The 26,775-nt window shown below is 42.7% G+C and overlaps 2 protein-coding genes across 12 annotated transcripts in view; one reads left to right on the forward strand and one right to left on the reverse strand.

Annotated features, from left to right (window-relative positions):
• The window catches only part of LOC132991770 (histidine-rich glycoprotein-like), a 393,411-nt gene that overhangs the window by 159,571 nt on the left and 207,065 nt on the right, over positions 1 to 26,775 (reverse strand). The window lies entirely within an intron of this gene.
• The window catches only part of nfixa (nuclear factor I/Xa), a 107,478-nt gene that overhangs the window by 24,896 nt on the left and 55,807 nt on the right, over positions 1 to 26,775 (forward strand). For 9 of the 11 annotated variants that reach the window (XM_061060590.1, XM_061060593.1, XM_061060592.1 and 6 more), the window contains one exon: positions 11,679 to 12,210. In XM_061060590.1, the coding sequence (XP_060916573.1) occupies positions 11,679 to 12,210 (532 nt within the window). Of the gene's footprint in view, positions 1 to 9,773; positions 10,851 to 11,240; positions 12,211 to 26,775 lie in introns of those variants that run through there. The other 2 variants (XM_061060591.1, XM_061060555.1) reach the window with 2 other exon arrangements.

Genomic DNA, 26,775 nt, shown 5'->3' on the forward strand with positions numbered 1-26,775 from the left:
GATGGAGCTGCTCCATCCATGTTGATTCACAGAGAGACAGCGCTGACGGCCACACTGAGCCACGGCGTCAGGCTTGGCCGATGACTCCAGCTCCCTAAAACGGCACCGCAAAGGCAAACCCCTACGTGCTGTGTAAGAGTGTGTATGTATGCTTGTGCATGTGCATTCATGTGGATGTACTGCATTTGCGTGTCTCTTTCTGTGTGTGTGCTGGTGTGTGTGTGTGTGTGTGTTTCAGTCCTGACAGCCAAGAAGCCTCAGCAGCATCTGACGTGGCAGCTCTTGCTGCTTTCAGTCCAGCTCTCTCCTTCTGGCTCACTTTACTGTGATACTATCTTTTCATACAATCACATGTTTATAAATGGAGACTGACTGGTGTTTCATACCGGACCAGTTTCCCTGAGAATTGATAAACACTGTACTATTTACTGAAAAATAACGTGGCACCAGAAGAATATTTGCTGCCATTAAGAACTGCAGTTTCTTTTCTTTCAACTAGAAAACAGTCAATCTGAGCGGGATACCGAGCAAAAGAAGGGGGGAAAAAAAACTGGCAGGATTGGATGTGAGGCCAGTTAGGGCATATTTTATAACACGTATGCAGTATTTCACTTACATGTGATTCCATTTCTCAGAATAGTTCAGAGGGATTTCAAGGTAACCAGGGGCCAACACAGGGTACCGTGGAGAAAGATTCAAGATATTGTGCGTCATTAAGCGTAGCATAGAAAGTACTTTTCTTTTTAATAACACATTTTAATAACATTTCTACTCAAGATTTTTTTTTAATACTTTCTGATAATGTGACTTAGAAACTAAGAGTGGCTTTTATTAATCTAGTTTCAAGTTGGATCAGCGACGCAGCACTTTTTTCTCTGCGTTCATCCGTCGTCCTCTCCCTCACTGTGTTTGTGAGGTATCTTTTTAATCGAGGTGGGTTTCCACACTTTTATGTCCCCTCTGAGGATATGTACTTATGGCCGTCTGCCTGTGGTCCTGTGGTGCTCCTGAGGTCTGTGCGAGGTGGTAGTTTAGGCCAGGGAAGTTAGCGAGCGCGGTCACAGAGGAGATAACTGCACACACACTCACCCAGAGGCGCCCGTCTGCGCCGTGTGTCTCAGTATCCTCCCCTCGCTTTTGGTGGATCATCTTTAAATAAAGAAAGTTATGATTTTAGAGTGTAAAACTTTCAAAAATGATTTAGTTGTTGTTGTTGTGTATGCGCCAGTGTCCTCATGATTTTGTGTGTGTGTGTGTGTGTGGTTGCGAAGGCTTATTGTTTCTCACCCTGCGTGCATGTGCGTCTGTGTGTGTGCGCGCGTGTGTGTGTGTGTGTGCTCCTTCCGGCCCGGCATGGTGCTCGCCCCACAGGGACTGCCACTCAAAATGGGCAAAGCGACCTTTAGGCCTCACACTGCCAGCTCAGAGTCATGCGTAACTTGCTGCCACATCAGAAGCCCGTCTCCCCTTAACCCAAACGCCGTCATGCGTAGCAGAGATTAAGGCCTCGGCTCTCATGAAGCCATTTGGAACAGACACCTTTTAACCCTAATGGGATCAGAGTGAAGCCACTTGGAGCAGCCACCCGCTCTTAACCCCTAACACCACCCAACTCAGCGCAGACAAGGCAGAGCGCACAGGCAAAGGCCCAGCTCATATCATGCCACAGGGAGCAGGCACCGTTTAACCCTCGCAGCGCCAGCTCAGCACAGGCAGAACTCCAGCTCACATGATAAGCAGAGTTAAATCCACAAGCCTCTGTGTTCCTGATAGGGAACGCACTGGTGCGGAATTAGGGTGGTAATGTAACAGGGTTGGTTTCCCATCTGCAGAGGGGACATTCCACAAACATTTGCTGTGTTCTGATTGAAAATGATAAATTGTTGTTGATTATCCAGATCTCCCGTCGATTAGTTGGAGTTCTTAGGAGGTCACGGATTGAAACTTTAAACACTTAAACTGACTTTTTAAAGTTGAGATTCCGGATGGTAAAATAGCCCGTTTGACTTTGTTTAAAATTGCACGATAAAAAAACACGACAACTGTGAGAAAAGTGAATGCTGGACAACAGATTCTGTAATGTCACCATTATTAGCTTTTGATAACTAATAAAACAGCCATTATCTGGGATTCAGAGCGTTTCAAAATTGGTTCATTATGCCTGTTAAGTATTGTAGCGTTTTATCTCATGGTTGATAAGTCTTCACACTCTCCAGTTTTAATAATAAAGGTTTTATTCATAGCTTAGAAAATGTGCTAATTTCCATTAGATTTGCTAAATCGAACAGATCCGCCCCTGTTTAAGCGTGTTAAACGAGTCCGCCATATGTTTAAACCACTGCAGCTTTAATATTTTCACTCGAGTCTAGGGAGAGTTTTGGTGTGCTTCGCTAACGCCCTGTTCAACGACCAAAGAAGCAATCCATCACAGATGAAATCACGAGATGAAATTCACAAAGAAACTGTGGATGAATGTCCATTTTATTTTTTAGTGTTGACACAAAGTTAAATGGTTGCATAAACCTCATCAGATAAGAAAAAAAGATGATTTATAACTTATAGAGATACTCTCACTTTAAGGGAAGATCCTTATAGTGTGTGTGTGTGTGTGTGTGTGTGTGTGTGTGTGTGTGTGTGAGCGAGACAGAGAGAGAGAGAGAGAGTAAAGGGAGTTTCTTTCTACACTTGCTTGTCTGGCAGTAGCAGAGGAATGAGTGAACAAGTTTGAGTCGAGCTATTTGAGAGAGAGCGAGAGAGAGGAGCGAGGGAGAAAAAAGGAAAAAGGCGAGGGAGCAGCCACAGTGATAGAAGAGAGGAGGAGCGGAGGAGTGAGTGAAGCTGGAGGACGGAGAGCAAACATGAAATAAGGAGCACAGGTGATTGGTGGAAGTCAGCAGGTGAAGCAGCTAAAAGCAGAGTTGGTGATGGTTGGGTTGCAGTGTAAGAGGTAAATAAAATAAAACGAGGGAATAGAGGAGTAGGTGATGGTGGTAGGGTGTTGGTGGTGGGTGTCGGGGGGGGGGGGGCAGAATGAATGTGTGAGTTGGGCTAGTGGTGGAGCATTTGCATAAAGGGTGAGGGCACTCTGCCCGGCTTTGGGGAGAGGTTGGCATCTCGCCTTAGCGACTGGCAGAACGAGGACCAGGGAGGAATAAAAGAATCGGGGGGGGGGGGGGGGGGGGCAAAAGAGTGAGAGAGAAAGTCCTCAATAGTGCATCTCTTGTGTGAGGAGAAGCAGGCCTTGGCTGCTTTAGGAGCACAGAGGGCACGGAGGAGAGGTGGAGGGGGGGGCATATCGGGTTTCATTATCTGCTGGATTCCTGCTGTATTTGCTGAGCGTGAGGTTCAAAGCCCTGTGTGCAGCTGCAGGCCGGGCCGGGGAGCCGCTGTGTGCCGCTGGCATGTGCCGACTGGAGCCCTGAAGGTGTGTGCAGCAGGCACTTCGGTTAGGAGTGAGACAGAAAGTGTGAGACGGATGCTCTCCTGGCCTGTAGAGTCCAAATAGAAAGCTGCCACGCTTTGCCATCACCCCTCACACACACACACACACACACACACACACACACACACACACACACACACACACACACACACACACACTTTCCAAGTATCACACTGCTCTACTCGACCTTATCAGAAACTGCTGCCCTTGTCGAGGAGAAATGCCGTTCTGTTTCTTTAAATACAAAACATGCCTTTAACATCAGCACTTGTGTGTGTGTGTGTGTGTGTGTGTGTGTGTGTGTGTGTGTGTATTTACAAAGGCGACACTACAGAAAGCTCAGTAATGTAAACACACATAGGGAACAAATGCAGAAGTCTATATGTATTCACTTAGTGTACATGTAATCCTATACAGCCCCATCTAGCTGCAGCCACATGTTGAAGTGCTTTGATTCAATCATTGTCTGTGCCCGAATCTCCTAATTTAGTTTGAAATCTATAATTCTGCCCAGTTTTATTTATATCATAGCATCATCCCTCCGAGAACCATTCTGTCTAATTGACGGCCCCGTTATCAAGATTAACATGGCGTAATGTACTGCAGGAGTATAATGTTTCACACGGCTGTCTGTGCACTTCTGCACGACAATCTGATGGACGCCGTGTATATTTTGAATTCTGAAAAATAATCTAAGACTAAAACCTCTGAAGGGAATTTTAAAAAATCATCACAAAATGTAATTGCAAAACAAGATTTAATTTATCCAAATCTTTTATCGTTTAAATTGGATATGCGGGGTGACACTCATGTTTAGAATTAACTTTGTAAGAGGACTTTTATTGATACCTCAGTAAAAGTCCTCTTACAAATCCCAAACCTGAAAGAAAATCCTGGCTGATTAATTTAAAAAGAAATACTTAAAGTAATCACGGAGAGCCCTTGATCTTATCACATTTATGTTTACATTTTAAGGAAGAAAACGGTCTCCACACACAAAGCCCTCCAGCAAATGTGAAAGCATATTTCAGTGTAAAATGTCCCAGGTCTGCAGTCATGTCAGAAGCCCCAGCTTTGCTATCTGTTCTCGTGTCTCTGGAGCTGTTTAAAGTTCTCTCACTCTGTCTTTCTCTCTCAGCCTCATGCCACAAATGGCTTCCAGACTTTCACACATAGTAATGCTTCAGTGTGTAAACAGCCTTAATTACAAACGATGCACAGACACACTTTTAACATCAATCTGTGCCGATGGGAGGAAGCAAGCATAAAGAGGGGAAGTTTGTTCCCTTTTTTTTTTTTCTCAGAGAGTAGAATGGATGAAAAGGTGTTTGAGCTGGATGGAAACGGAAGGACTGGCAGGGATGAAGTAAAAGGAGGAAATTAAAAAAAAAAAAAAAAAAGAATAATGTGGTTCTTTGTGTGACTGAATGTGTGTGGGCTTCAATAAGTGAATTAGAGGAGTAGAAGAAAAGGGGACTTTTTATTGTATTTCATGAGTTTCCAGGGAACATCTAGTTTATGTCAATTTGTCTGTAATTATTCTTTATTCCTGAGGCTTCTTAGGTGACTAACCCATCACCTCCTAACTGCAGTCAGGTTTTTGTACTTTAGTTTTTCTGCACGGGTCATAGGAATTTTTTTATCCTATCCATTCTTGCACGTTTTTTCCGACACAGTGGACACAAACAGCATCTTGACTGTACTTGGAAAGTGCAAGAAACTTTACACCCAAATTCATCCCATATCCCCCTCCAGTAGGCTTCTAGTAGAAATTTGATTTCATACCACAGGTCTCAAAGTTGAATGTAGTTAACCTTCATTGGCATTATGAGTGTGTGTGTGTGTGTGTGTGTGTGTGTGTGTGTGTGTGTGTGTGTGTGTGTGTTATTTTACAGGACATGACACTCTTCATTAATGACTGACATGTTTCCCTCAGTTAAATGCATCTAGAATTTAACAAAAATAATTATTTATTTTAATAACACTGATAATGCAAAATTCTATTACAACCTCAGGTTTTCTTTTGTTCCTGTAAATCAGCTAAATTAAATCATGGTTTTTCTTCGTTGGTATTTTCGATTTTAAAAAGGAACTAATTTAATCAACATTATTAGGGGATTAAATATATTTTGGTTATGTTAAAAATATAAGGCCAATAATATAATTTAGAATTCTATTCATAATAAATTGTACCTGTGGGAATTAATAAGTATACTTTATATAAAATAAACGTTTTAAATGGCTATTTCAGCTTTTGATAAAGCTGCACTTAATATTTATTTGGTTTGTGGGTTTTTTTCTTCTTGTTTTTTCATTTATTTAATATAATGTCTACTTGAAATACACATTTTAAAGTAAAAAAAAAAAAAAAAAAAAATGAGTGGCTTTAATGTTGAAAATACAATGCAAGGAGCCGGAAATCACAATATTTGAAACGCAGTTAAAACAGTCTGAATGTCTGTGGACGACCTCGGCGTGCAGGATGCTGACATCAAAGAACTGATTCACCTGATCTTTCTTCACACGCATCCTATGCAGGTGTCAGCCCTTTGGCAATTATTTGCATACCAAACACTCATCTCAGGTAATTGCTTATTCGAGCTGTTGACAACACTGTCAGAAGAAGGCGCAAATTACGCATGTTAAAATCATTTGTATGCAAATATAAGCCACCGTCAGGATCTAATTGTCCTCTCTTTTAATTTGCAGTAAGGTGTTACTAGTCTCGCGCTACGTGACTTGAAGGCGTGAAGCTCCCTGAACGCTTTTATGGGAAGTTAATTGATGTAGTTACTTTGGTAAATATTTACCTTCAATGAGGTCATTTTCACACTGTTTTAATTTATATGCCTCTAGTGATACACATTAAGGTCCGTTTTAAATCCAAATCGACTTTTTAGTTTTCATTTTGACCCTTTTTTGTGCAACGTAGGCCGCACAGGCTGAGAGGAGACCGTTATCTTAACTTGACTTTTCTGTGAGGAGCATCATATTTATGGATATTTTGGGTATTAAAAGCAATTTTACCGTCAACAATGAGACAGTTTATTTATTTTAGCGATCGCAAAATACAAATATTGACGTATAAAGCGACTTCTGTTCACAAGACGGCAGACGGAGGAAAGCAGCCGTAGTAAAGTTAAATGGGCGTAGGGGAGATTGTGTGACTTTTCCGGTGAACACAGTGTTTGAGGTAGGTTTATTTTATTTTTTCTTGGTGAGGATATTAATTTTAATTCATTTTGATGTGTCATACAGAGCACAGGGCGTTTAAAAGCTGAAGGACAGGCTGACGATACGTGTGTGACGTCTTGTTCCTCTTTTACACCTTCAATGATTGTAGCTTAAATCTCAGTACAATGCATTCATTTTCGCTGAACAGTTCACTAAAAACAATTAATATTTTTTTTAAAGACTTAAAAGCAGAGATTGTGACTGTACACATTTATTTTGGGGCCTTTATTTTCAACAAATGAATTTAACAATAGTTTTTATTTTATGATTTTTCTCTTTAAAGGCCATGCATAACCATCAGAACACTCCAGCGAGTGAAGATTTGTTTTTTAATATTAGTTTTTTGTTTAATACCAGCTACATTTTTAATACAGCAATGTCAGTATTAATGGTTCCCCCTTTTGCCTTTGTGTTTCTGGCAGTTACTTCTGCTCCAACCTTGGCCTTGTTAATAAAACCTGAGGTGGTTTTCATTTCTCTGCGTCTGACTGAGTCGTGCTCTGTCAGAGAGGGCAGGAGGGGATGTTGTCCTCTTGCCCAGCCTGGCGAACAAAGGTCGCCGTTTTCTGAAAGACAGAGCATGGCATGGAGAGATAAGATGAGCTCTATCGCCGGAATTATTGCACAGCGGACAATTAAAGACTTCATGGCTGAGGCCTCAGAAAAAGAAAAAGAAAAAAAAAACTTAAACCATTTGTTTTGCCCTGCAGAACTCTGAGCAAACAGGAGAAACCCGCTTTAATAAGCGGAGGGAATGTGGGTTTTTAAAACAAAAATAAAAATAAATGACACATTAAATGATAGGGTGCCACGCAGACCCACTTCTTTGCCAACATCATAAAAGATCTTGCCTTAACTGCAAACTGTGCACAGACCTCAAAGTCAGTGCTAGTGTGTTAAATTTTGTATTTGGTCCAATTTATGATCATAATCATGTTGGCTGTGGACTTAGTAAGAGATTTTGTAAGGGGGGATTTTTTTTTTGTTAAAGGATTACATATTTCATACAAATAGTATTTGCTTAATGATATGGATTAATTTGTGGTCTCATAATAGGTTCTGGTTTTCATCCTCTTTTCATTATATAAAGAGTTCATGTGCATTAGGTCACTGAAAAAATAGTCCAGGGATGGAACAACAAAATAAATTGTGTTACTGGTTTGGATTTCCCTGATAGTCATCTTGGTTATTTTCATTTTGCCTGTCGGTATTGCATGATGTTATTACAGGAAGTGGCAGTTTTATTTGGCACATTACGCCATATTTCTTTGTCTGCGGCCCATTCATCAAAAAGTCGATTCTCTCAGTCTTTTCAAATAAGTGACAAACACACCTCCGTCATAATTCTTAAAAAAAAAACTAAAAAAAACATCCTCTTTAATTCCATCTCCTCATTTTCATTTTGCCCGTATTTCTTTTCTTGTCCCTGCCATCTTTTCTAATTCCCACATTTTTCACGTGTCCAGCATGGCTGTGTTAGGCAGGCGTATGCTAGCATGAACAATCGCTGCTCGGCCCGGCTCGGCCTGGCTCGGCCTGGTCCAGATGGGATCTGCCCCCCCCCCCCTAGCATTAGCAGTGATGAGCCATTCAGGCAGCCAGATAGTCAGCTAGCTACACTACCAGATAGCCAACCAGTCATTCACAAAGCCAGTCATGTAGCCTTTCAGCCAACCTAACAGCCAGCCAGCCTGCCAGTCAGTCAGTGGAGCAGCCAGTCATCCAGGCTGCAGCTCCTCTGTTAGACGCTGACAGAGGGAGCAGGCCAGGCTAAATCTGACATCCTGGGAGCCAACCAGAGGACTCTGGCCTTTGTAGGGCGTTCACACAGACAGCCTGTCCCATTGCACAGCAGGGGGCTTCAACCCACAATCAAATGGCCGAGCCCTCAACTTTGTCACATGACAAGTTAGCTTTTTGTTGCTGCCCGCTGCAGAAATTCCGGTTTTAATAATTTCTGTATAATTCCTGTGAGTCCCCGTGGACTAATTCATGTGCTGTGGATTCCATAAAATTGCAAATTCATTCTTTATTTTTTTGTAATTTGGAGGTAAGACCCTTTTAATAAGCTGTTAATGATAAGAACGGTCGATACGTATTTCATACAGTTGATCATTTGTGTGAGCCTTTGTCTTTCAAGTATTTCTCCCATGGTGCAGTGGGCACAGCTTGTCCCTCTGAGGTCATGTGGGTCAGCCAATGAGGATGAGACATTGTGCCTGCCATGGCAGCTATACAGCCCCGTGCTCCCTCACTTTCTGCTGCTCAATCCCAATCATGGGTCATTGTGTACTTCATAATGCTGAAAATATGGGCAATTAACAGGCTGCAATAGGAAAGAATAATTGTTTTGCGCTGTTCCAAAAACTTTGGAATATGAAAGAATTAGACTAAGCTTTAGAAATAAAAGTATAGAATATAGTTTAAACAATATATCTGCTCTCTTTGGTAAACAGCTTAACATGTGAATGAAGATGTCCACCACAGCAATTTCTGGCATCACTGTCAACTGATTCCTGTCTGTCACCCACAAATGGGATTTCTCTCTAATTTGATTACAGAAACTTTTAATACGTTTCTGTTTCTATGCTGTCGGGGCTTTTAAAGTGGACTAACAGAAAAAAAAAAATTCTTAGAGAGAAGGGGCCAGTTTGGATGTCAGAGTGCATTTTAAAACAGGAGAGCATGTTTTTGGATGGTATTTTTTGTTGGGTTTGGGGTGGGGGTGGGGGGGTGGGTAACAGGCATTCTCTTCCCCCCTCCTCTCTTTGTTTGTGTGGTAAATCCAGGAGCAGCTGCTGGTCTCAGGGTCTAGTGGGATTTTGGGCCTGTGTTTTCTCATGCCATCCCATGCCAAGGTGGTGTAATGCGAGTGGAGGGAGAGAGAGAGAGAGAGGGGTGTTTCTAGAGGGGGATGGTGTGTGTTTGGGGGGGCCTTTGGAGAGGGAGTTGGTTTGTTGGGACGGCTGTGACCATGCTGGTGACGAAGGCGCGGGTGGGGCGGGTGGGGGGATTGAAGGAGGGTTTTAGAAGACGGGTGCTGTCTGGATTGGATGCATGTAAAATTAATATCCTCTGGACTTTGCCTTTGCACTAGATTGGAACTTGTCTATTTGGCTAATGACGTGCCTTCTGCCTGCACCACACACAGTCCCCGTCTCTCCCCCTCCCTCTCTCTCTCTCTCTCTCTCTAGCTCTCTCTCGCTCACTCACTCACTCACTCACTCTCCCTCTCTCCACTACCAGCCACCAACCATCCACCCCCCACATCTTTGCTTCTCCCTCTGCCATCTCTCTCTTCCCTCCCTTTCAGCGCTGGGAGCGTGCGTATTGGCTGGGCTGTTTGAGACTCGGTGCCAAATAGGTGGGCCCTCTGCATGTTGGCACAGACTCAGTCAATGGTTAGAGAAGGAAAGTGGAGAGGAAGAGAGAAAGAGAGACAGAGTTGGAGAGAAAGAGGGGGAAAAAAGAAGCTGCACTCGGGTTTGCCAGCGGTCGTGCACACTCTTCCAACATTGATTCGGTCCTCTTGTTTTTTGTTTTTTTTCTTCTTGTCCTCCGTCCGCACCCCCCTTGTCCAGCTCTCTCTCTCCCTCTCCGTGAGTCTTATGCAGATCCTAGAGAACTGAACCAATAGCTTGCGCTGCTTTGCCAAGCATTTTTTGTTTTTGTTTTTCCATGAAGATATTTTTTATACATATTTTTGCAAAAAAAAGACAGGCTTGTTTTTAACTTTTTTTCACAATTTTATCCTTTTTGCTGCATCCTTTTTTTTTTTTTTTTTTCTCTGGCCATGTCCTGCTCTTTTTATTTTAGCCTTTAGACCGAGAGATTGTTGAACTTCTGTACACTCTCATTCTGTTGTGCTCTTGAACAGCACCTCTCCTGCAGCTACTGCTACAGTACCTCCTGTGTTCCTGTGCTGGTATTACACTGCGCCCCCTTGGCCTGTCTCCTCTTTCTCAGCTCTTCCCCCCCTGCTGCTTTTATTGGACACTTTCTCAGCTTCCCTTTTTGCTTATTTTTTTTTTTTTTTCTGTCAGTCTTTTGTTTTCTAATCACGCAGAATTCCTTCAGAGCTTTTTTGACTCAACAATTCAGTTATTATCCCGGTGGCACATTTTTAGGTTTCTTTGCAATCGGCGGGGTGAATTTATGATGAAAGAGCAAAATGGTAACTACCGTGTTATTTTTGTTTTATTATCATATGTTTTGTGAAAACGTCTGTGACTAGATAATTTCATGTGCCGACCAAGTTGTGTTATTTATCGAATAATATTTTCTTTAGTAAATTTAATCTGGAATGCAGGTTCTCTGAAACGAGTGCACACATATCATTGCAACATTGTTAGTCTGTTTTAAAAACGCAACACATTTATTTATTTTTCTTATGGGATGTTTGAATTAGTGATTCGCTTTTATACCTTTTTTTCTGATGGCAAAATGTGAGTCTGGCATTAAACATTAAAAAAAATATATTTATTGAAATATATGCTGTTTGGACAGGCGCATAAATGTTAACACTATAACGACTTAGAGGAAGCTCAACCAGTAGATATTTAGTTTTCCTTCTTCATCTCTCAGCTCACAGTCTTTGGGTATTGTGTTGCGCAGGTTCTTCTAAAGTATGTCCTTCAATGAAACGTATGTGCTTGTGTTAGGTGTTAGGTAGAGAGTGTATTGCATCTTTCTCTATCTCTCTCTCTTCCTCTCTCTCTCTCTCTCTCTCTCTCTCGCTCTCTCACTCTCTCTCTCTGTCACTTTCTCTCTCTCTCTTTCAGTGCCTCTCGCTCATTCTCTCCCTCCGCTCACACAGAGCAGGCGCTGCCCCTCCATGCTGCGTGCCGGTGCTAACTGCCTCTCTTCTCTCTTCCCTTCCTCACCCCCACTCCCTCTGTCCCCATCCTTTTCTCCCCCATTCTCCCCCTCTCTCTCCACCTCCTGCTTCCCCCCCTCCTCCCTCTCCTCCTCCACCCTCCCCCCTTCCTCCTCCCTCATCCAGGATGAATTCCACCCCTTCATCGAGGCCCTGCTGCCCCATGTACGCGCCTTTGCCTACACCTGGTTCAACCTGCAGGCCCGTAAGCGCAAATACTTCAAGAAGCACGAGAAGCGCATGTCCAAGGAGGAAGAGCGCGCAGTGAAGGATGAACTGCTGGGGGAGAAGCCAGAGATCAAGCAGAAGTGGGCCTCGCGCCTGCTGGCCAAGCTTCGCAAGGACATCCGGCCTGAGTTCCGTGAGGACTTTGTGCTCAGCATCACGGGGAAAAAGCCCCCCTGCTGCGTGCTGTCCAACCCGGACCAGAAGGGCAAGATCCGTCGTATCGACTGCCTGCGCCAGGCTGACAAGGTGTGGCGGCTGGACCTGGTAATGGTCATCCTGTTCAAGGGCAGCCCCCTGGAGAGCACAGACGGGGAGCGGCTGGTCAAGTCGCCACAGTGCAGCAACCCTGGCCTGTGTGTCCAGCCGCACCATATCGGAGTGTCTGTCAAGGAGTTGGACCTCTACCTGGCCTACTTCGTCCACACGCCAGGTATGTGGCCAATTTCATTCTAGACTCTTACAGGGAGGGGTGCCAAGACGTAAACCCTCGTCACACATGCCTGTGCACACATGCATAGAAATGTTCACACATTTACAGAATTAACATACACACAGAAAACACACAGAAATCCACTTAACACAGGAATACTTGTTTCTGTCAACATTAATAAATAGAGAGGAATTAATGGAAATAAGAAACATCAAAAGTGTAGAAAGTTTCCGAAAACCAAGGCAATATGTTCTAAACTCAGGAGCAAAATAACATTTACAATTTTCAACAATTAATCTAAGAATATCAAATTTAAAATTGGGAATTCGCAAACTCAAAAATGTTAATATCACAAATTTTAACCTCTAAGAAACAAAATTAAAATCCCTCCTTGATTGTGTTTTTTTTTTTTTTATCCATCAGCAAATAGGTTTGCTTTTTTTTTTGTGCCTTTTTTAGTCTTTTCCATTTCTTCTTCTGTTTCTTAGGGTTTGTTTACATGACAACATAGTATCAACAGTAATAAAAAGAATATGTGAGTGTGTGTCAAGGGCATCTGGCCAATGTGGTTTGGCAAGTACATGTTAATTTTTCTGAGCGAGACATTTGCGGCTTCATATGAGCATGTATTTTGTGTTTTTTTATAGGAAAGAATTTGCATGCCTGTGTGCGTGTGAATGTTTTGTATGAGAAGCACACCACTGTTAAATTGTGTGTTTTTTTTGCAATGAGTGAGAGAGGCAGTTTATAAGATTGTACTCAGTCTGTTTAAGTGTATGTGCCACGATAAGGCCATTGTAGCCAGGAATCGTCATTTGGCCATAACCCAGAGTGTGTGTTTGCGTGTGTCTGTTTTGTGTGTTTGAGAGAGAGAGAGAGAGAGAGAGGGAGCGATTGAAAGCAGAGCCGCGAGTCTCCTGCTCTCAGGCCGCGGGCTGCCGTCGCCTTCACCGTCTGCCTGAACACTAGCACCACGTCGGACCTGGCTGCCAAACACACACTCACACACAAAATGCCAGTGCTCACAGACAGCCAGTACTATTGCAGCCACCTTCACACCCATATACACACATACAAACACAGCTAAATAAAGATACACACATTTGATTAAAAAAAAGAAAGAAAAACAACTCTGTCATCTTTGTAGCGCACTTTCACACATAGAGCCAAACACGGTTTTAGTCACGATTGCGTACACACACCCACACAGCACACACTCTCGTCCAAGGACTATCATAGATACAGTTAGATACAGCCAAACATTGTTGTATCTCAGCCACCATCGTGGATACACACACTCACACTCGGCCAAACATCGCTGTAGCCTCCAGTGCGCGCGTACTCTACACACACAGCCAAAATGCTGGCTGTGTTGTAGTTTTTCCCCCCCCCCACATTACAAAAAACACTATCGCAGCAACCACTCACACATACACACATGAAACACATTTGACAGCCAAATCCTCCAAATACACACTAGTTCACCGTTTGCTGGCTACGTATACATACAAACACACGCTCATGACCTAATATTATCTCAGCTGGAATTTTCTGGAAATTTCAAACAGTGACTCAACCAGTTTTACACACACACACTAACACACAACAACACAGGTATATATATTTATATAACATATAAATATACTGCATACCCATGTCAGTGCCTAAATACACACACACACCCTTTCCTAGACAAAACTCTTATGGTCACTGCTGTAGCAAAATGCTATCACAGTCTCTCTCTCCTCCTCTCTCTCTCTCTGTCCCTTGCCCCCCTTGACTTATACTCACACATACACAGAGACAGAAAATCTCTGTTCAGGCCAACTACCTCACTCGGCCCGAGCCAAAACCCTGGCAGCAGCTCTAGCCTCATTCTAGTCTGTCTTTGGCGTGAAAAACCATCGGAAGCGGGCAGTCCTTACGCCCGACTGGGAAAAAAAGCGTACTGTTTAAAAAATATATTATTATTAGCTTCAGTAAAATTCTGAATTTTCTCTGACTTCGTCTAAACATTTCTACCAAGACGGTGCTGAAAAATAAAACGACATAATGAAGGTTGAGTCGGGGTGTTACAGGGATTGAGTAACTGCTTGTGTTTGCTCTATTTGTTATGAAATATCACACCGTTCGCTCCTTTTTTCCTTTAATTATTCATTTAGACTTTAATGAACTCTAGTATTACTGTTGTTTGAATTAAGCTCAGGATATTTTTTAGGTTACAATAAATTGTAAATTAAACATCAAATCTAGAGGGTGTGTTTTTCTTTATATATATTTGAAAGGGGAAATTAAATTGAAAGCTTTTTTTTATTGTTTCTACATAATTAAAGAAAATATATCAGTTTGTGTTGACCTACCAAATATTCAAAACTTATTAGAAGTAATTTCAGATTTTCCTTGCATCATGCAGTTTGTAGAAACAAAACCAAAGTTCATTTGTTTTGTACTACGATAGTGTTCATGTAGACTTAAAGAAAAAGAAAAGATGGTGGCTAATGATCATGTTTGTGTTTCATTCATAAGCAATAGAGCTACAAAAAGACAAACTGTATATGACAGAATGTTCATATACTACCTTAATCAATGGCTGACCAGATTTCATTTTGTTGCTGCTTCATTACTTTTGTTTACAGCAGTACTGTAAAACAAATGGCCGCTTGAAGAGACTGCCCAGTGTGCTGCCCATTTATAATGCAGACTTAGTCCATGTTCTTTTATCTTATCTGGCTTACACAGTGTGCCTCGGTACATTTATCTGCTTCCAATGAACCCGTGCTCAGTTAAAGTCCTGGTTGGACGGACACTTTGACAGAGAGAAATGGACAGAGGGAGAGACAAAGGGCAAAGCACTACTACACATAAGTTCAGCACATTGCACTTCTAAGTTGTAAATTCACACATGTGGGTAAACAGGCATAAACGCTTGCATGTACCTGTCCCCTCTATGTTGTACAGTGCTGTGCGGTTGCGTTTTTTTTTTTGCCGGAGTCGCTCAATGAATAACAAGATGTGCTCATTGTTTGTTTTTATTTGGTTTGTGTTTTGTCGGTCTTTAGCATCTCAGTCTTTCCCGCTCCTCTTTGATCCCGTGCACACTTTTGTTTTGTCTCCTTAAACATCGCCCTCATTGTTGCTCTCACAGAGGTAAAGCCTCTGCTGATCTCTTTTGTTTATATTGTAGGAGACACAGGGAGAGAGAGAGAGAGGCAGAGAGAGCACGTTGGAAAGGAAAAGAGGCTGCGATAGTGATTGTTCTGTTTGGCAGCTCCCGAGCCCCGTTGGTGTGGGAAGAAGAGAAAGACGTCTTGTGTTTTGTTTATGACAGAGTGGCAAAAGCTGCCACGGGGAATCTCTGGGCTTGCCGTCAGGCTTTCTCAGGCTGTTCCGCAGCCAGCCAGCCTTTGAGATCCTCTCTATTACGGAGCATAACACGCTGCAGCCGTAAAAGAACAAACCCTGCTGCCACAATACACAACCTCCTAACCTGATTTTCAGGCACCTCAGATAAAAAGCAACTTAAAAGCTAGATCAATGTGTCTTTAAAGATCAGACTGATATACAGGCAGCGTAAAGAGGGGACTAAACCAGTGATTCTTGGGCAGTGCAGTGAGGTTTTTATATTTTTATTATGAGAGAGTGATTAGTGTCATATTGGAGATTATGGCCCTTGGTCCTGAAAGGGCAAAGGTTCAGTCCACACACCAGCAGGGCACCTTTGATAACACAGTAATGCACTATGTTAGATAAATTAGAATGAATTCACACTACAAGTTTAGATTTTATTCTAAGTAATGTTGGCCTGACTAATGCACAGGTGGGTTCACCTGAGGAGAAATCATTGCATCATTGTGCTGCTTACAGGGTCCAGTTGAATATTTGATTTATAACCTCTGAGCTGTTTTAAACTCGGCACAGTTGTGATTTATTCAAGGTTGGAAAAATAGAAATAGAATAAAAATCGTGAGTGATCTCAGCTCACTTAGTCATGCATTGGACCCAATTCGTACTGCTTTCTTTTCCTTTTTTTTTTTTTTTTCAACTTCACTTGCTTTTGTAAGCCATGAGTGCGATCATGAAAAGATGTTGCAAATGTGTTTCCAATCAAAAGTGCAGGACAGGAAATTTGCAGTCACTCTGAGGGAGGTGTGAAATGTGCTCGCCGTGCCATTTCTGCCATGACCGCTCCACACTCTGAGGCCTACGGTGCCAGATCCTGCCTTCCCTCGCTACAGCAAAACAAATGCCTTGGACAGCGCTGTAAGAAACCTTAGCGCTGCGGCTAGCCAGCTCACTGACCACAGGAAGTATTCACAAATCAAAAAACCTGCTCATGTTCATTTCTGAGGTAAACTCCCCCCCCCCCTACTATTCTGGGTTTACGGGAGAAGAGAATATAAATTCAGGAGAAACAAGTGGAGAGAAGAGCGAGTAGGAAGAGATTGAAACTGAGAAAAAAGGGAAGCATTGTGACGGTCATGGCTAATGTGATGAATTGCTTGCTGTGTGTTAAAGGTGGACGGCATACGTGTAAAGACTCCACAGGTTCCCAAAAGCTCTGTGCTTCAGTGTGTCTCTTTTTCCTGTGAAAATAATCTGTTGTTAATTACTTCCTGGAGCTTTTCTGCTGCTTCCATAACATCACAAGGGTTAGGTGGACTGTTGTTGTTTGTCTGTCTGTCTGTGTGTCTGTGTGTGTGTGTGTGTGTGTGTGTGTGTGTGTGTGTGCGTGTGTGTGTGTTAGAACGGCCCTTCAGCAGTGAAGTTTTGATTAAATGAAATCTCGACACACTGAGGGAGACGGTCAGGTCTGAGGCGTATTGTATTGTGCGTGGTGGGAACGCGGCCCACGTCGGCTAAAAAAAGCTCTCCACATGCAGAGCGGATTTGGCAACAGGAAATATTCGCCAATGCGCTCTTGTTTCGCTGGGCCCGCGTCATCTTTTTCTTGTCGCTCTCTCTTTCTATGCGGCATCAGGGGCATGTCGAGGTGGCTACGAATCAAATCTGAAGGGTTAAGATAGAGGGAGAGCCCTGTCATTACAGACACAGAGTGAGAGGGAGTCTTCTCACACTATTCTTGGCTTCAGAAAAAAGTCTGTGTATTTGGATAGCTAATGGTATCAGGCTAGCCAAAGCCCTGTTGTGTGCTCATTGGCTCCAAAACATGCACACACACACACACACACACACACACACACACACACACACACACACACACAGAGGCAAGGCTAACATTGGGGTGTCATAGGCGTACATAGATTGATCCAGAACCGCAGGGTCTACATTTATCTCATGAGACCGAGATGACACAAGCAGACTCCAGGGAAAATAAATGTGAGTCAAAGACAATGTTTTTGTGTTTCGTCTCCCATTAAATTGACCAGAGAAAACTGGCATGCTCCATGACACGGTGCCTTTGTCCCAGAAAAGCTCCCCGCTTTTTTTTTTTTTTTTTTTTTTTTTTGCTTTTTACATAACCATCCTAAGCCTCAATTTCTTTGGCTGTGTTTGACTCGGGGGGAGCCTAAAACCCCTGAACATTTCTCATCTATCCGCATCTGTTTCCTTTCGTGTGAAGAGTTATAGCATTGGGATGTATGAGGTAAACAGATTATTCCAGTCAAATTGGGGGGGGGGGGGGGGGGGGGGGGCATCTTCATGTTGGCCGTTTGGTCCAGTTGGCTCTTACATAGGATTGATGTCCCTGATAGTCTCTTTTAATTTTCCTTGAATTAACTGTCAGATTTGTGTTTGCTTTTCCTGAGAAAAAACTGTGCATTTTAAAGTCAGGGCCTTTTTTTTGGCGTTATAATGTTCTGAAGGAGGGTAGACCGAAATCTTATCTCAGTGCTAAATAAAATAAATATGTTCTTTAGTAATGGTGAAAACCTTTTTTTTTTCTTTGTGGTATTCTACTTGACTGCAGCATTTAACATTTAAATTATAGCTACCTTGTTTTGCTAGTATTTTTAAACATTCATAGGAACAGATTCCACTTTTTTTATTTCTTAAAACATATTTTAAACCAAATACAAAAATAAAAAAACTTTCTCTTTTCTATTTAAAAAAAAAAAAGTGTATAAAAAAGATAAATGATCCATTGAAGGGTATTTGTTTTAATCCTGAGCATTTCCACTGATGTAAAGGGGAAAAAAAGGCTTTTTCACACACTGCTGAAGCCAGTCTTAATACCTACTGTTAAGATTTAATTACTTATTAAAACACATTAATGATTGTCAAATAAAAACGGGTGTAGGCTAAGCTAAGCACGCAGTGATAAAAACTGCATTCATTACTTGAGCTGAGTAGGCTTTTTTTGTTTTTATTTGGGGGAAAAAAAAACCTAGAGAGAGCAAAAAAAAAAAAAAAAAGGGCGGAAAGAAGGGGTAAGAAAGGAGGAGAAGAAAAGAAAGCGGTTGTTGAGAAACGAGAGAGTCAGAAGCAGCGAGGGGGTGGTATTGTCTGTATTAATACTGTGTCTTCCCAGTGCCGGGTCTCTTTTCAGGCTTTTGTAGCTGCGCCAACCATGAAATGTGTCTGTCCCCAAAAACCATATACCCACTCCGGAGGGTTTCCCGACCTCAGAGAGACGGGGAGGAGGAGGAGGCGGAATAGGAGCAGGAGAAAGAGCGCAATAGCCAATGCTCAATATCAGGCAGGCCAGCCAGAAAGGAGGTAGAGCCAGGGAACATGGCTTATTCACCGGGCTGCACTCACAGCACGGCCCTGGCATCGGCTACTAAGTCTGGCTAACAACGCCATTCGAACAGCCACAGCCACATTCATGCTAGAGAGAGAGAGAGAGAGAGAGAGTCACAATACTGTGTTGTAAATCCAAAGCAACTTTACTTCTCTTTTAGTAGTTTTTATTCTGTGTTTTCACTTGTTATTAATGGCTCTGCTTTTCTTGTAGCCCAAAAAAAAAGAAAAAAGAAAAAGTCAGATAGTCTTAACACAGATCTGATAGAATACTGATTCAAGAAAAGGAAAAATCATTTTATCTTGCACATGTGGGTTGCAGAAAGAAGAAATAACTATGTGGGCGAGTTAAACGCTGATGTTCAGAAAGTGAGAGGAGTTGAGAGGAGTTGTGTCGGCGGCCGTTATTGGCACGATGCTATCTCTCTGTATGGAAGACGCCAAATTTTCATACACAATCCCTGCCAACCTCCTCCTTCTGATCCTCGCTTTCTTCTCTTTTCTTTTCTTTCTTTCACTTGTTCCCCTTTTCTTTTATTCCTCTTCAGGGTTCAAATGAATGCCCTCCCATAGCCTCATTAGCACCCTGGACTCCTGTTTGCAGCGACAGAAAAATGTATAATAACTTGTAAGCACAAACATTTTAGCGCTCAAAGGGACCATTATCCTTTTTTTCTTCTTCGTGAAAGCAGGCTTTCATGGGGCTGTGAGCTTTGACTTTGAGTTTTTCTTTTATTCTTTGGTGTTTCTTTTATTAAGTATGCAAGATGTTTTGACAACAGCCGTTGGTTGATATATGTTCACAAAGACTGGCATCCTTTTCTGTTCTTTTTTTTTTTTACTCTTTCTGAACATTCGATCACAGGTGTTTTGACTCTTTCAGCACAGAGAAGTTTAATTTTGTTCAGACAATACAGTCAACGTTAAAGGGATGCCACACTTTAGTGCATCTTCACAAACACGTCGCCTTCACTTTTACGAGATTATCAGAACATTTGATATGACCTCCCATGTAAGTTTGCCACTTCTTTGTGTGTTTAAATCACATATTATTCACCGTCTTTTCGTGTGTTTCGTGTTTTTTTTTTAAACAAATTGTCGTCGTTTCTTTCATGGCGGACCACCCGTTCCTCTGGAGGGCCAACCTGCGTCAGGGCGTCGTTTGGTTTTGTTACACCGTGAGAAGGAGAGCAGTTAAGAGGAGACAGAAAGTGGGGTGGTGGTGGTGGTGGTGGGGGGGGGGGGGGGGGGGGGGGAATGAGTGAGCTAACTGAGAAGCACAACAGAATGCAGAGAATCAAATTTGGCATGCGTCTGTGTAAGCGAGTAAGCTTCAAATCAGTTTGGACACAGATCTAGGACACTAGACGGAGAGAAGAAAGCAGGATGAAACGGGATAGGGAACAACATGGGATTGAGACGGGGGATAGTGTTTATGTGTGTTTAGGCGATGCGGGGGGGGTGAGATGGAGGGGGTTGGTGGGTGAGGTTGAGAGGGTGAGGAGGATGGCGGAGGGGGAGGGGGGGGGGGTGGGTTTGGTAGAGTGTCCCTCAATGACGACTTGAAAAACAGGCCGGTAAATAAATGGAGTGGCAGTAAACAAGGCTCGGCTCTTCATCAAAAGACTCCATTCATCTGTGAACAGGAGAGTCTCTCTTTTCTCTGAGGAAAAAGAAAAAGGAACCCGCTGACGCTGACGAGAGGACGCCGCTTGTTTAGATAACAGGATGAGTTTGGAGTGGAATGGGCTTGGTGTGTGTGTGTGTGTGTGTGTGTGTGTGTGTGTGCGCCCGTTCATGTTTGTGTGAGTTTTTAGGGGGTGCAGAGCAGGTGGGAGTTGGACGTAGTCTTAACGAGTGGAAAAAGGTGGGGGTAGAGATAGTGTGTTTTTTGTTTGTTCTTTATCACCAGTGTGGATTCGGGGTAGGATTGTGTTTTGGGGGTTAGAATTGTGGGGTAGGCCCGATGACAGTATGTGTTTGTGTGTCTAGTACAAAGCGGTGTAGGGGGTGGTGTGCTTTTGGCAAGGCTTGTGTGCGCGTACTCACAGGCGTGCATGTGTGTGAGAGTGCATATGTGCATATGTCTCTGTCTGCTCATTATACATGGTTATTTTTTCCAGACTGAGTGCTATGCTCTATTTTGCATGATTTACAGTCTTGTGAGCCAAGCAGCAGCAGTCTCTTTTTTTTTTTTTTTTTTTTTTTTTTTTTTTACGAGACAGAGGGAGTTTGGAGCAGAGTCTTGGGGTCTAAGGGACAATGCGGTGAACCAGCCACAGCAAGGTGCCGTACAGCACTCTCTAGTTTAGCTGTTTATAATTCACCGCATCAGCCTGTTACCTAAGGTAGCCGGAAGTTAAAGTGCCTCAAAGTCATTTTGCCCATTTCTGTCATGAAAACTTTTTAATTAACAAGAGATACATTTCTGAAAAACCAGATCAGGGTTAAGTCACCTCAACCACTTAGTGAATTCTTACTTAAAGAGAAGGAGCCAAGACAGAGTGGCGTCTTTCAAAGCTTAATGGAGCTTATGATTGATTAAGCCAACTTTAATGTGAATGTTAACCATTCCTTTTTAACTTGCCTTTAATTATCTAAAAACACATCTTGATACAGAAGTGGCCTTGCTGAATGAGATATGAGATGTGTCATTTGTCTCTTTGACTCGACTGATCTGATACTTGTCAGTTCCAACCTCAGATTGAGGGAAGACAAAAACATTCATCTTGTTATTCACATTGCTAAGAGACTCTTTTAAAAAAGCCCTTTGTGTCGGCAATCAGTTTCCAGCACACACACATTTCTCTGTTCCACACTTGTCTTTTATATTTTATCAATGATGGCTGCCTTTCCATTTATCAATCTTAATGGAAACCCTTCTTTTTTTTTATACGACTTCTTTTGAACTACAGGATAGATATTTAATGGTGCCATAGCACTCGGGAAACCCCCTTGCCATCTCTCTATCCTTAGCCTTGCTACCCCAAAAGTCCCCCTCCCTCACCGCCTGCTTGTTCCCCTCACGTTTATTGGACCCAAATTTGGCTGGCACCATGGCAACCAAGACTCCCAGGGAACCTTGCCTGGGTAGGATCCAAGGTGCCTCCAGGGTTGCACTGGCTCGCGCTGTCTGCGTCAACGGGCTGTCGCCGCGGCAGGTTGCTGCTACAAGGCCAGCCTGGCTCTGGCCTGATGCAGCCACGCTGGGAGTGCTAGCGTGCTAACCTTTGTTAGCTAACTACCAGCAAACATGACCTGCCTATTTTGGTGACTTTAGCCACCAATTCCACTGCTGCAGGCCTCAGTGACTGAAGCACGGATGAAGCAGGGGGAAGCTTTTCACTATTACGCATATTGATGTGGCATGGCTGGGTGCCCAGTGCTGCCTCCCACATGAGAGAACGCAGGAGAGAGAGTGAGTGAGGGAGAGAGAGGAAGAAAGACAGCATAGAGATGTATTTTCAATGTATTATATATAAGCATATATGATTTTTGAACAATGCCTTTTCCCTGTGGTGTAAATATTCAGCCGCACACATTTGGCTCTGTACATCTTGCCAAAAACATGTATGATATTTAAATGTATGATTATAACGTGTACAGCAATGTGCATCTGTTGAGGCAATATGTTTTTATGACTGATCCTGAAAACCACCAGTAGACCACAATGTGAACGAGAGATTTAATTTATTCAACAGTGGTTATTTTTTTTATTGTATTTCTTAGCCGAATACTTTTTTCTTTTCCTTTTGTACAAGTGCATGTGTTCCTGTGTCGAAGTAAATGTACGCTCATCTTTTTCACCCTGTTCAAATGCAAACTAAACAAGCAACTGACACATAGCACATACTTATGACCAGATTGTATGCTAAAGAGAAAGGACACCGCGTTGTGCTTGTATTTATTTTTGCGGCTTCCTACAGATAAAATAGAAATCCTGCAACCCTTTATAGATCCAGTATCCCTTTGCATAAACATCTGACCTCCCCGCTTTGTCTATCCAATCTCATTTTCTCAGGTGATTTTCAATTTCCGCAAAAATGTCAGCACTGTAGAGAAAGATATACACAGTGTCTTGATACAGAGTTTCTTTAAATCTCTGTAGGGCTCATAGATGTTGCTCATTTGAGTGAGGCACCAATGGAGAGATGTTTCTGTGGTTCATGAGCAGTCTGCCAAAGGTCCACATCATATTTAGATGTGAATTTAAAAAAGCACACTAACATAATCTATGATTGCTGCTTGATGTTGTGAATAACATAATACAAGTGTGTGACTCACTTTTTCATATTTAAAGTGAAAAAAAAAAAAAAAAATAGGCAGCAGTCTTTTCCTACCAACTGAGAATGTGAAAAAAAAGTCTGCTGCTGTCTGTGCAACACATTCCAGATCTTAACTGCTCAAAGGGTGGGTAGGGCAACATATTGACTCTGCAGGGAAGGAATGGATATCTCATCACTCTGCTTTCTTCAACTATGAGTCAGTATGTGTAATTGGTCATGGGCCAATCACCGCTACAGTAGGTCTTCACTTGATGAAAGTTGCAGTGTGCAATTTGCCTAAATTTGGATTCAGACTAGCAAGAAAGTTTGCAGAAAGATTTTGACATTTAAGTTGCAACTTGATATTGCGAGTGTCTCCTCCGTGGATCAGTCTCATCTAATTTAACCGCTCCTTTGCCTTTTTTTTTTTCTCTGTCTTTGCGAGGACAAAGTCAGTTTGTGATTTCAGCCTGTGGCAGGGAGACAGTGGATTCGTCATGCGAGGTGTGTAAGGAGATATGGTGTGTGATCCATGACGGTGCTGGCGGCGGTGTGCACGCTCAGCACTGCCAGCTAGTGTAAAGAGGCCAGAGGTAGGAAGTTGAAGGGAGGGAGAAAAGTTTGAGACAGCATTGTTGATACCGCGCCGAAATGGGGAAGAAGCATTTTTAAGTTGCTCCATCCATGTTTGTTTCTCTTTTTCCTCTCTCTGGTCTCTCTCTCTCTCTGTTCCTCCTGACCTAAAAATTAGGGGTTAGATTGAGGATAGTGACAGACTAATGAGCCCCCTTTTCCTGCAATTACCCTCCTTTTCCCCTATTCTATATGTCTCTCTCTGTTTCCCTCTGCCTCTCAAATTCTCTGTTTTGCTTTGTAGGTTCATCTTATTCATTTCCTTTCACAGCCTAATCTCCCTGTTTCCCCCTCTCCTCTCCCTCTTTGTTTCTCCTTCCCTTGCTGTCACCATCTCAGAGAGAAGTGGTAAATCAAGGTGGCACTTCATCTTTAAAAGCAACATGATGGTCAATTAAAGTAATCTGGTCCTCATTTGCGGTCGATTGCTATCTGCGACGTTGGATGGAAACTCTTCTCGTTAATAAAGAAAAAATGCAGCGCTGTGCTCTTTTTCTCTTTGTCCCCCCCCCCCTCTTTTTCATTTGTTTGGGGTTTTCTTTTTGCCTTCTCCCCACTTGGGTTTAAAATAGTTTTCTTCTTTTTATTATTTTCCTCCCTTTCTCTTCAGTCCTGTTTAAACCACTGCTGCTCAGAGTGTTTTTATTACATGTAATGAGGTTGGGAAAGCGTGTTTTACTTTAAACTGTACGTGTGTGCGCCTCAGTTATTGGCATATTGGCAGTAAGGTCTGGTATATAGGATAATTCTTTCTTTCCACTCACACACTTTGCGGTTCTAACCCACAAGAGGACTTTAGTATATGTGTATTAGCTTGTCTAACTGGAGGTGCGCTTGAAAAAGAACATGATTTATTTTCCTTTCATTGGGCTTGGCTGCTGTTTATGTTTAGTTTGGTTGCTAGCCTGCTGTGTCTTCCTCCCCGCTCCGTGCTAGCCATGAAATAGAGCAGTATCGTCAAGGGTTTCGTTGCCCTTAAAACATTTTTATTTCTTTGGCAGGACTGTTTTCTTACAGATTGAGCACAACCGCTTCTGAGGGACAACCTTGGAAGCTATAGATATCTCTGTAGGTTAAATAAGACCAAGTGAAAATACAACAATGGAACATGTTTCCAATTGTATTATTTCATTAACATTTTACAGTGTGAGGTTGATTGATTCACTCAGATTTCTCTCTCAAGGCCCCAACCTTTAAATATATTGGCACCATGTGTTTGATTAACAGTATATGGGTTCACTGAGTCATGTTGATGTAGGTTTGAACAAGACACTCAATCCCCAACAACTCCGGAGGTGCTGCTGTGTAACCAACCCTGACCTCTGAATCCCAATCATCGCAACTAGGGTTAATAAGTTTTACGCAGGAGAAATGGGGTATCACATTACTTGTATCTGCAAGCGTGCTCTTTTGATGGTTGACTCCATGCACAGGTGCTAAAGGGATGCTACCCCCTAGCCTAGCAGCAACTGTTTCACTTCCCCTCTCATAGTGTTGTGCCAAGTAAAAGTCGATGTTGTTGCTAAATCCTTGCCTAGGGCAGAATGCTAACAGGTCACAGTCTAGACTGATCCCTATTAAAACGCTGGCTCATGATTAGCATAAAAGCTATCATTGCCCCTTTATGTGGTCTTGTGTTATTGCAGGGTCAGCCCACATGCAGCGTGAGAGAGAGAGAGCGAGAGAGAGAGCAGTATGTGGCAGATGATAAATGAGTTGCTGAGTTCTGACTGTATGTGACACATGTGTGGCTGTTGTTGATTAAAAGTTGTTGTTGTAATTGCGGAGCTTAAAATGCCAGGTGGCGGATGTGTCCCGCTAATCCCCTATCTAATTTCGAGGTCCAGGGGTGAAGCTCTTAATCCGAAACATACACACATACGCTTACTAGTAGGCTTGCAACCACACATGCACACACATACAGCCCTCACAAAGACGCACAATGCACATACACATATTCACCGTTCTGCTTGTTAATTGTATGCACAAAAAGTTTGAAATTCACAGAAAACAACGCACTTAATTGCAGCTACTTCAGACAATGTATTTTACTTAAAACAGTAAGGTAATGCATGTGCACCTGACAAAAAATATATACATGCCTTACATAACTTTACGTAGGTCTAGATCTTTATTTCTCTTTCTTTTGATTTCTCCTTGTCTCCCGCTCTCCTGTTTATTTTGATGAAATCCGAGGTGTACAGGGTTGTTGCCGCACACTCGGGCATAATAAAAGTACACTTGAGATAAAGGAAAGTGTCCCAGTCACAGGGAGATAAGAGGGCTGACTGGCTGCCCCACCCTTTACCTCAGTTCAACCCTGCTCCGCTCCACTGTATGTGGGTCAAGCACACACTGGCTGCACACAGCCGACTGCTGCATCATAACATGGGACAGTCGACGTGTGTGTGGGGGGGGAGTTTTAATGTCTCTCCGGTTTTTTCTTTTCAGCTTCTCTTTGAGTTTTGTATGTTTCTCGGAAACACAATTTCTCGCTCTTTCATTGATCTGTTTTTTAACATTTTGCTTTTTTACACTCATGCTTTACAATAACTTTTATGTTAAGACAGTTCATATTGTATCTGTAAGTCCTTTAACGTCCCTTTACTATGCAGTGACCTTTGTTTTGGGCCTCTGAAACCTTGTTGACTGCTTTCTTGATCTGACTTTACTTTGCACATTAGAGATCTACTGGTCTCCCTCCTTCTCTTCTCTTCATATTTCTCTCAGCCTTCTGCTTCTCAGTGGCAGGTGTGGCAGCCATGTGTTTTAAGTATGTGTAGCAGTTTACAGCCAAAGCTAAGAGGAGGAGGAGGAGGAAGAAGGAGGGAGGGAGGGAGGGAGGAACCGCCTTGCCCCAGGCGCAGGGTCATCTCAGGTGAAATGTCTCCCTGGGCATGTGGGCATGGCCTCAAAGGGAAGCAGGAGGAGTCAGAGGAGGAGTCCGTTGACAAAAGAAAATAAA

Source organism: Labrus mixtus, chromosome 2 (assembly GCF_963584025.1).
Source record: "Labrus mixtus chromosome 2, fLabMix1.1, whole genome shotgun sequence".
Lineage (NCBI taxonomy): Eukaryota > Metazoa > Chordata > Actinopteri > Labriformes > Labridae > Labrus > Labrus mixtus.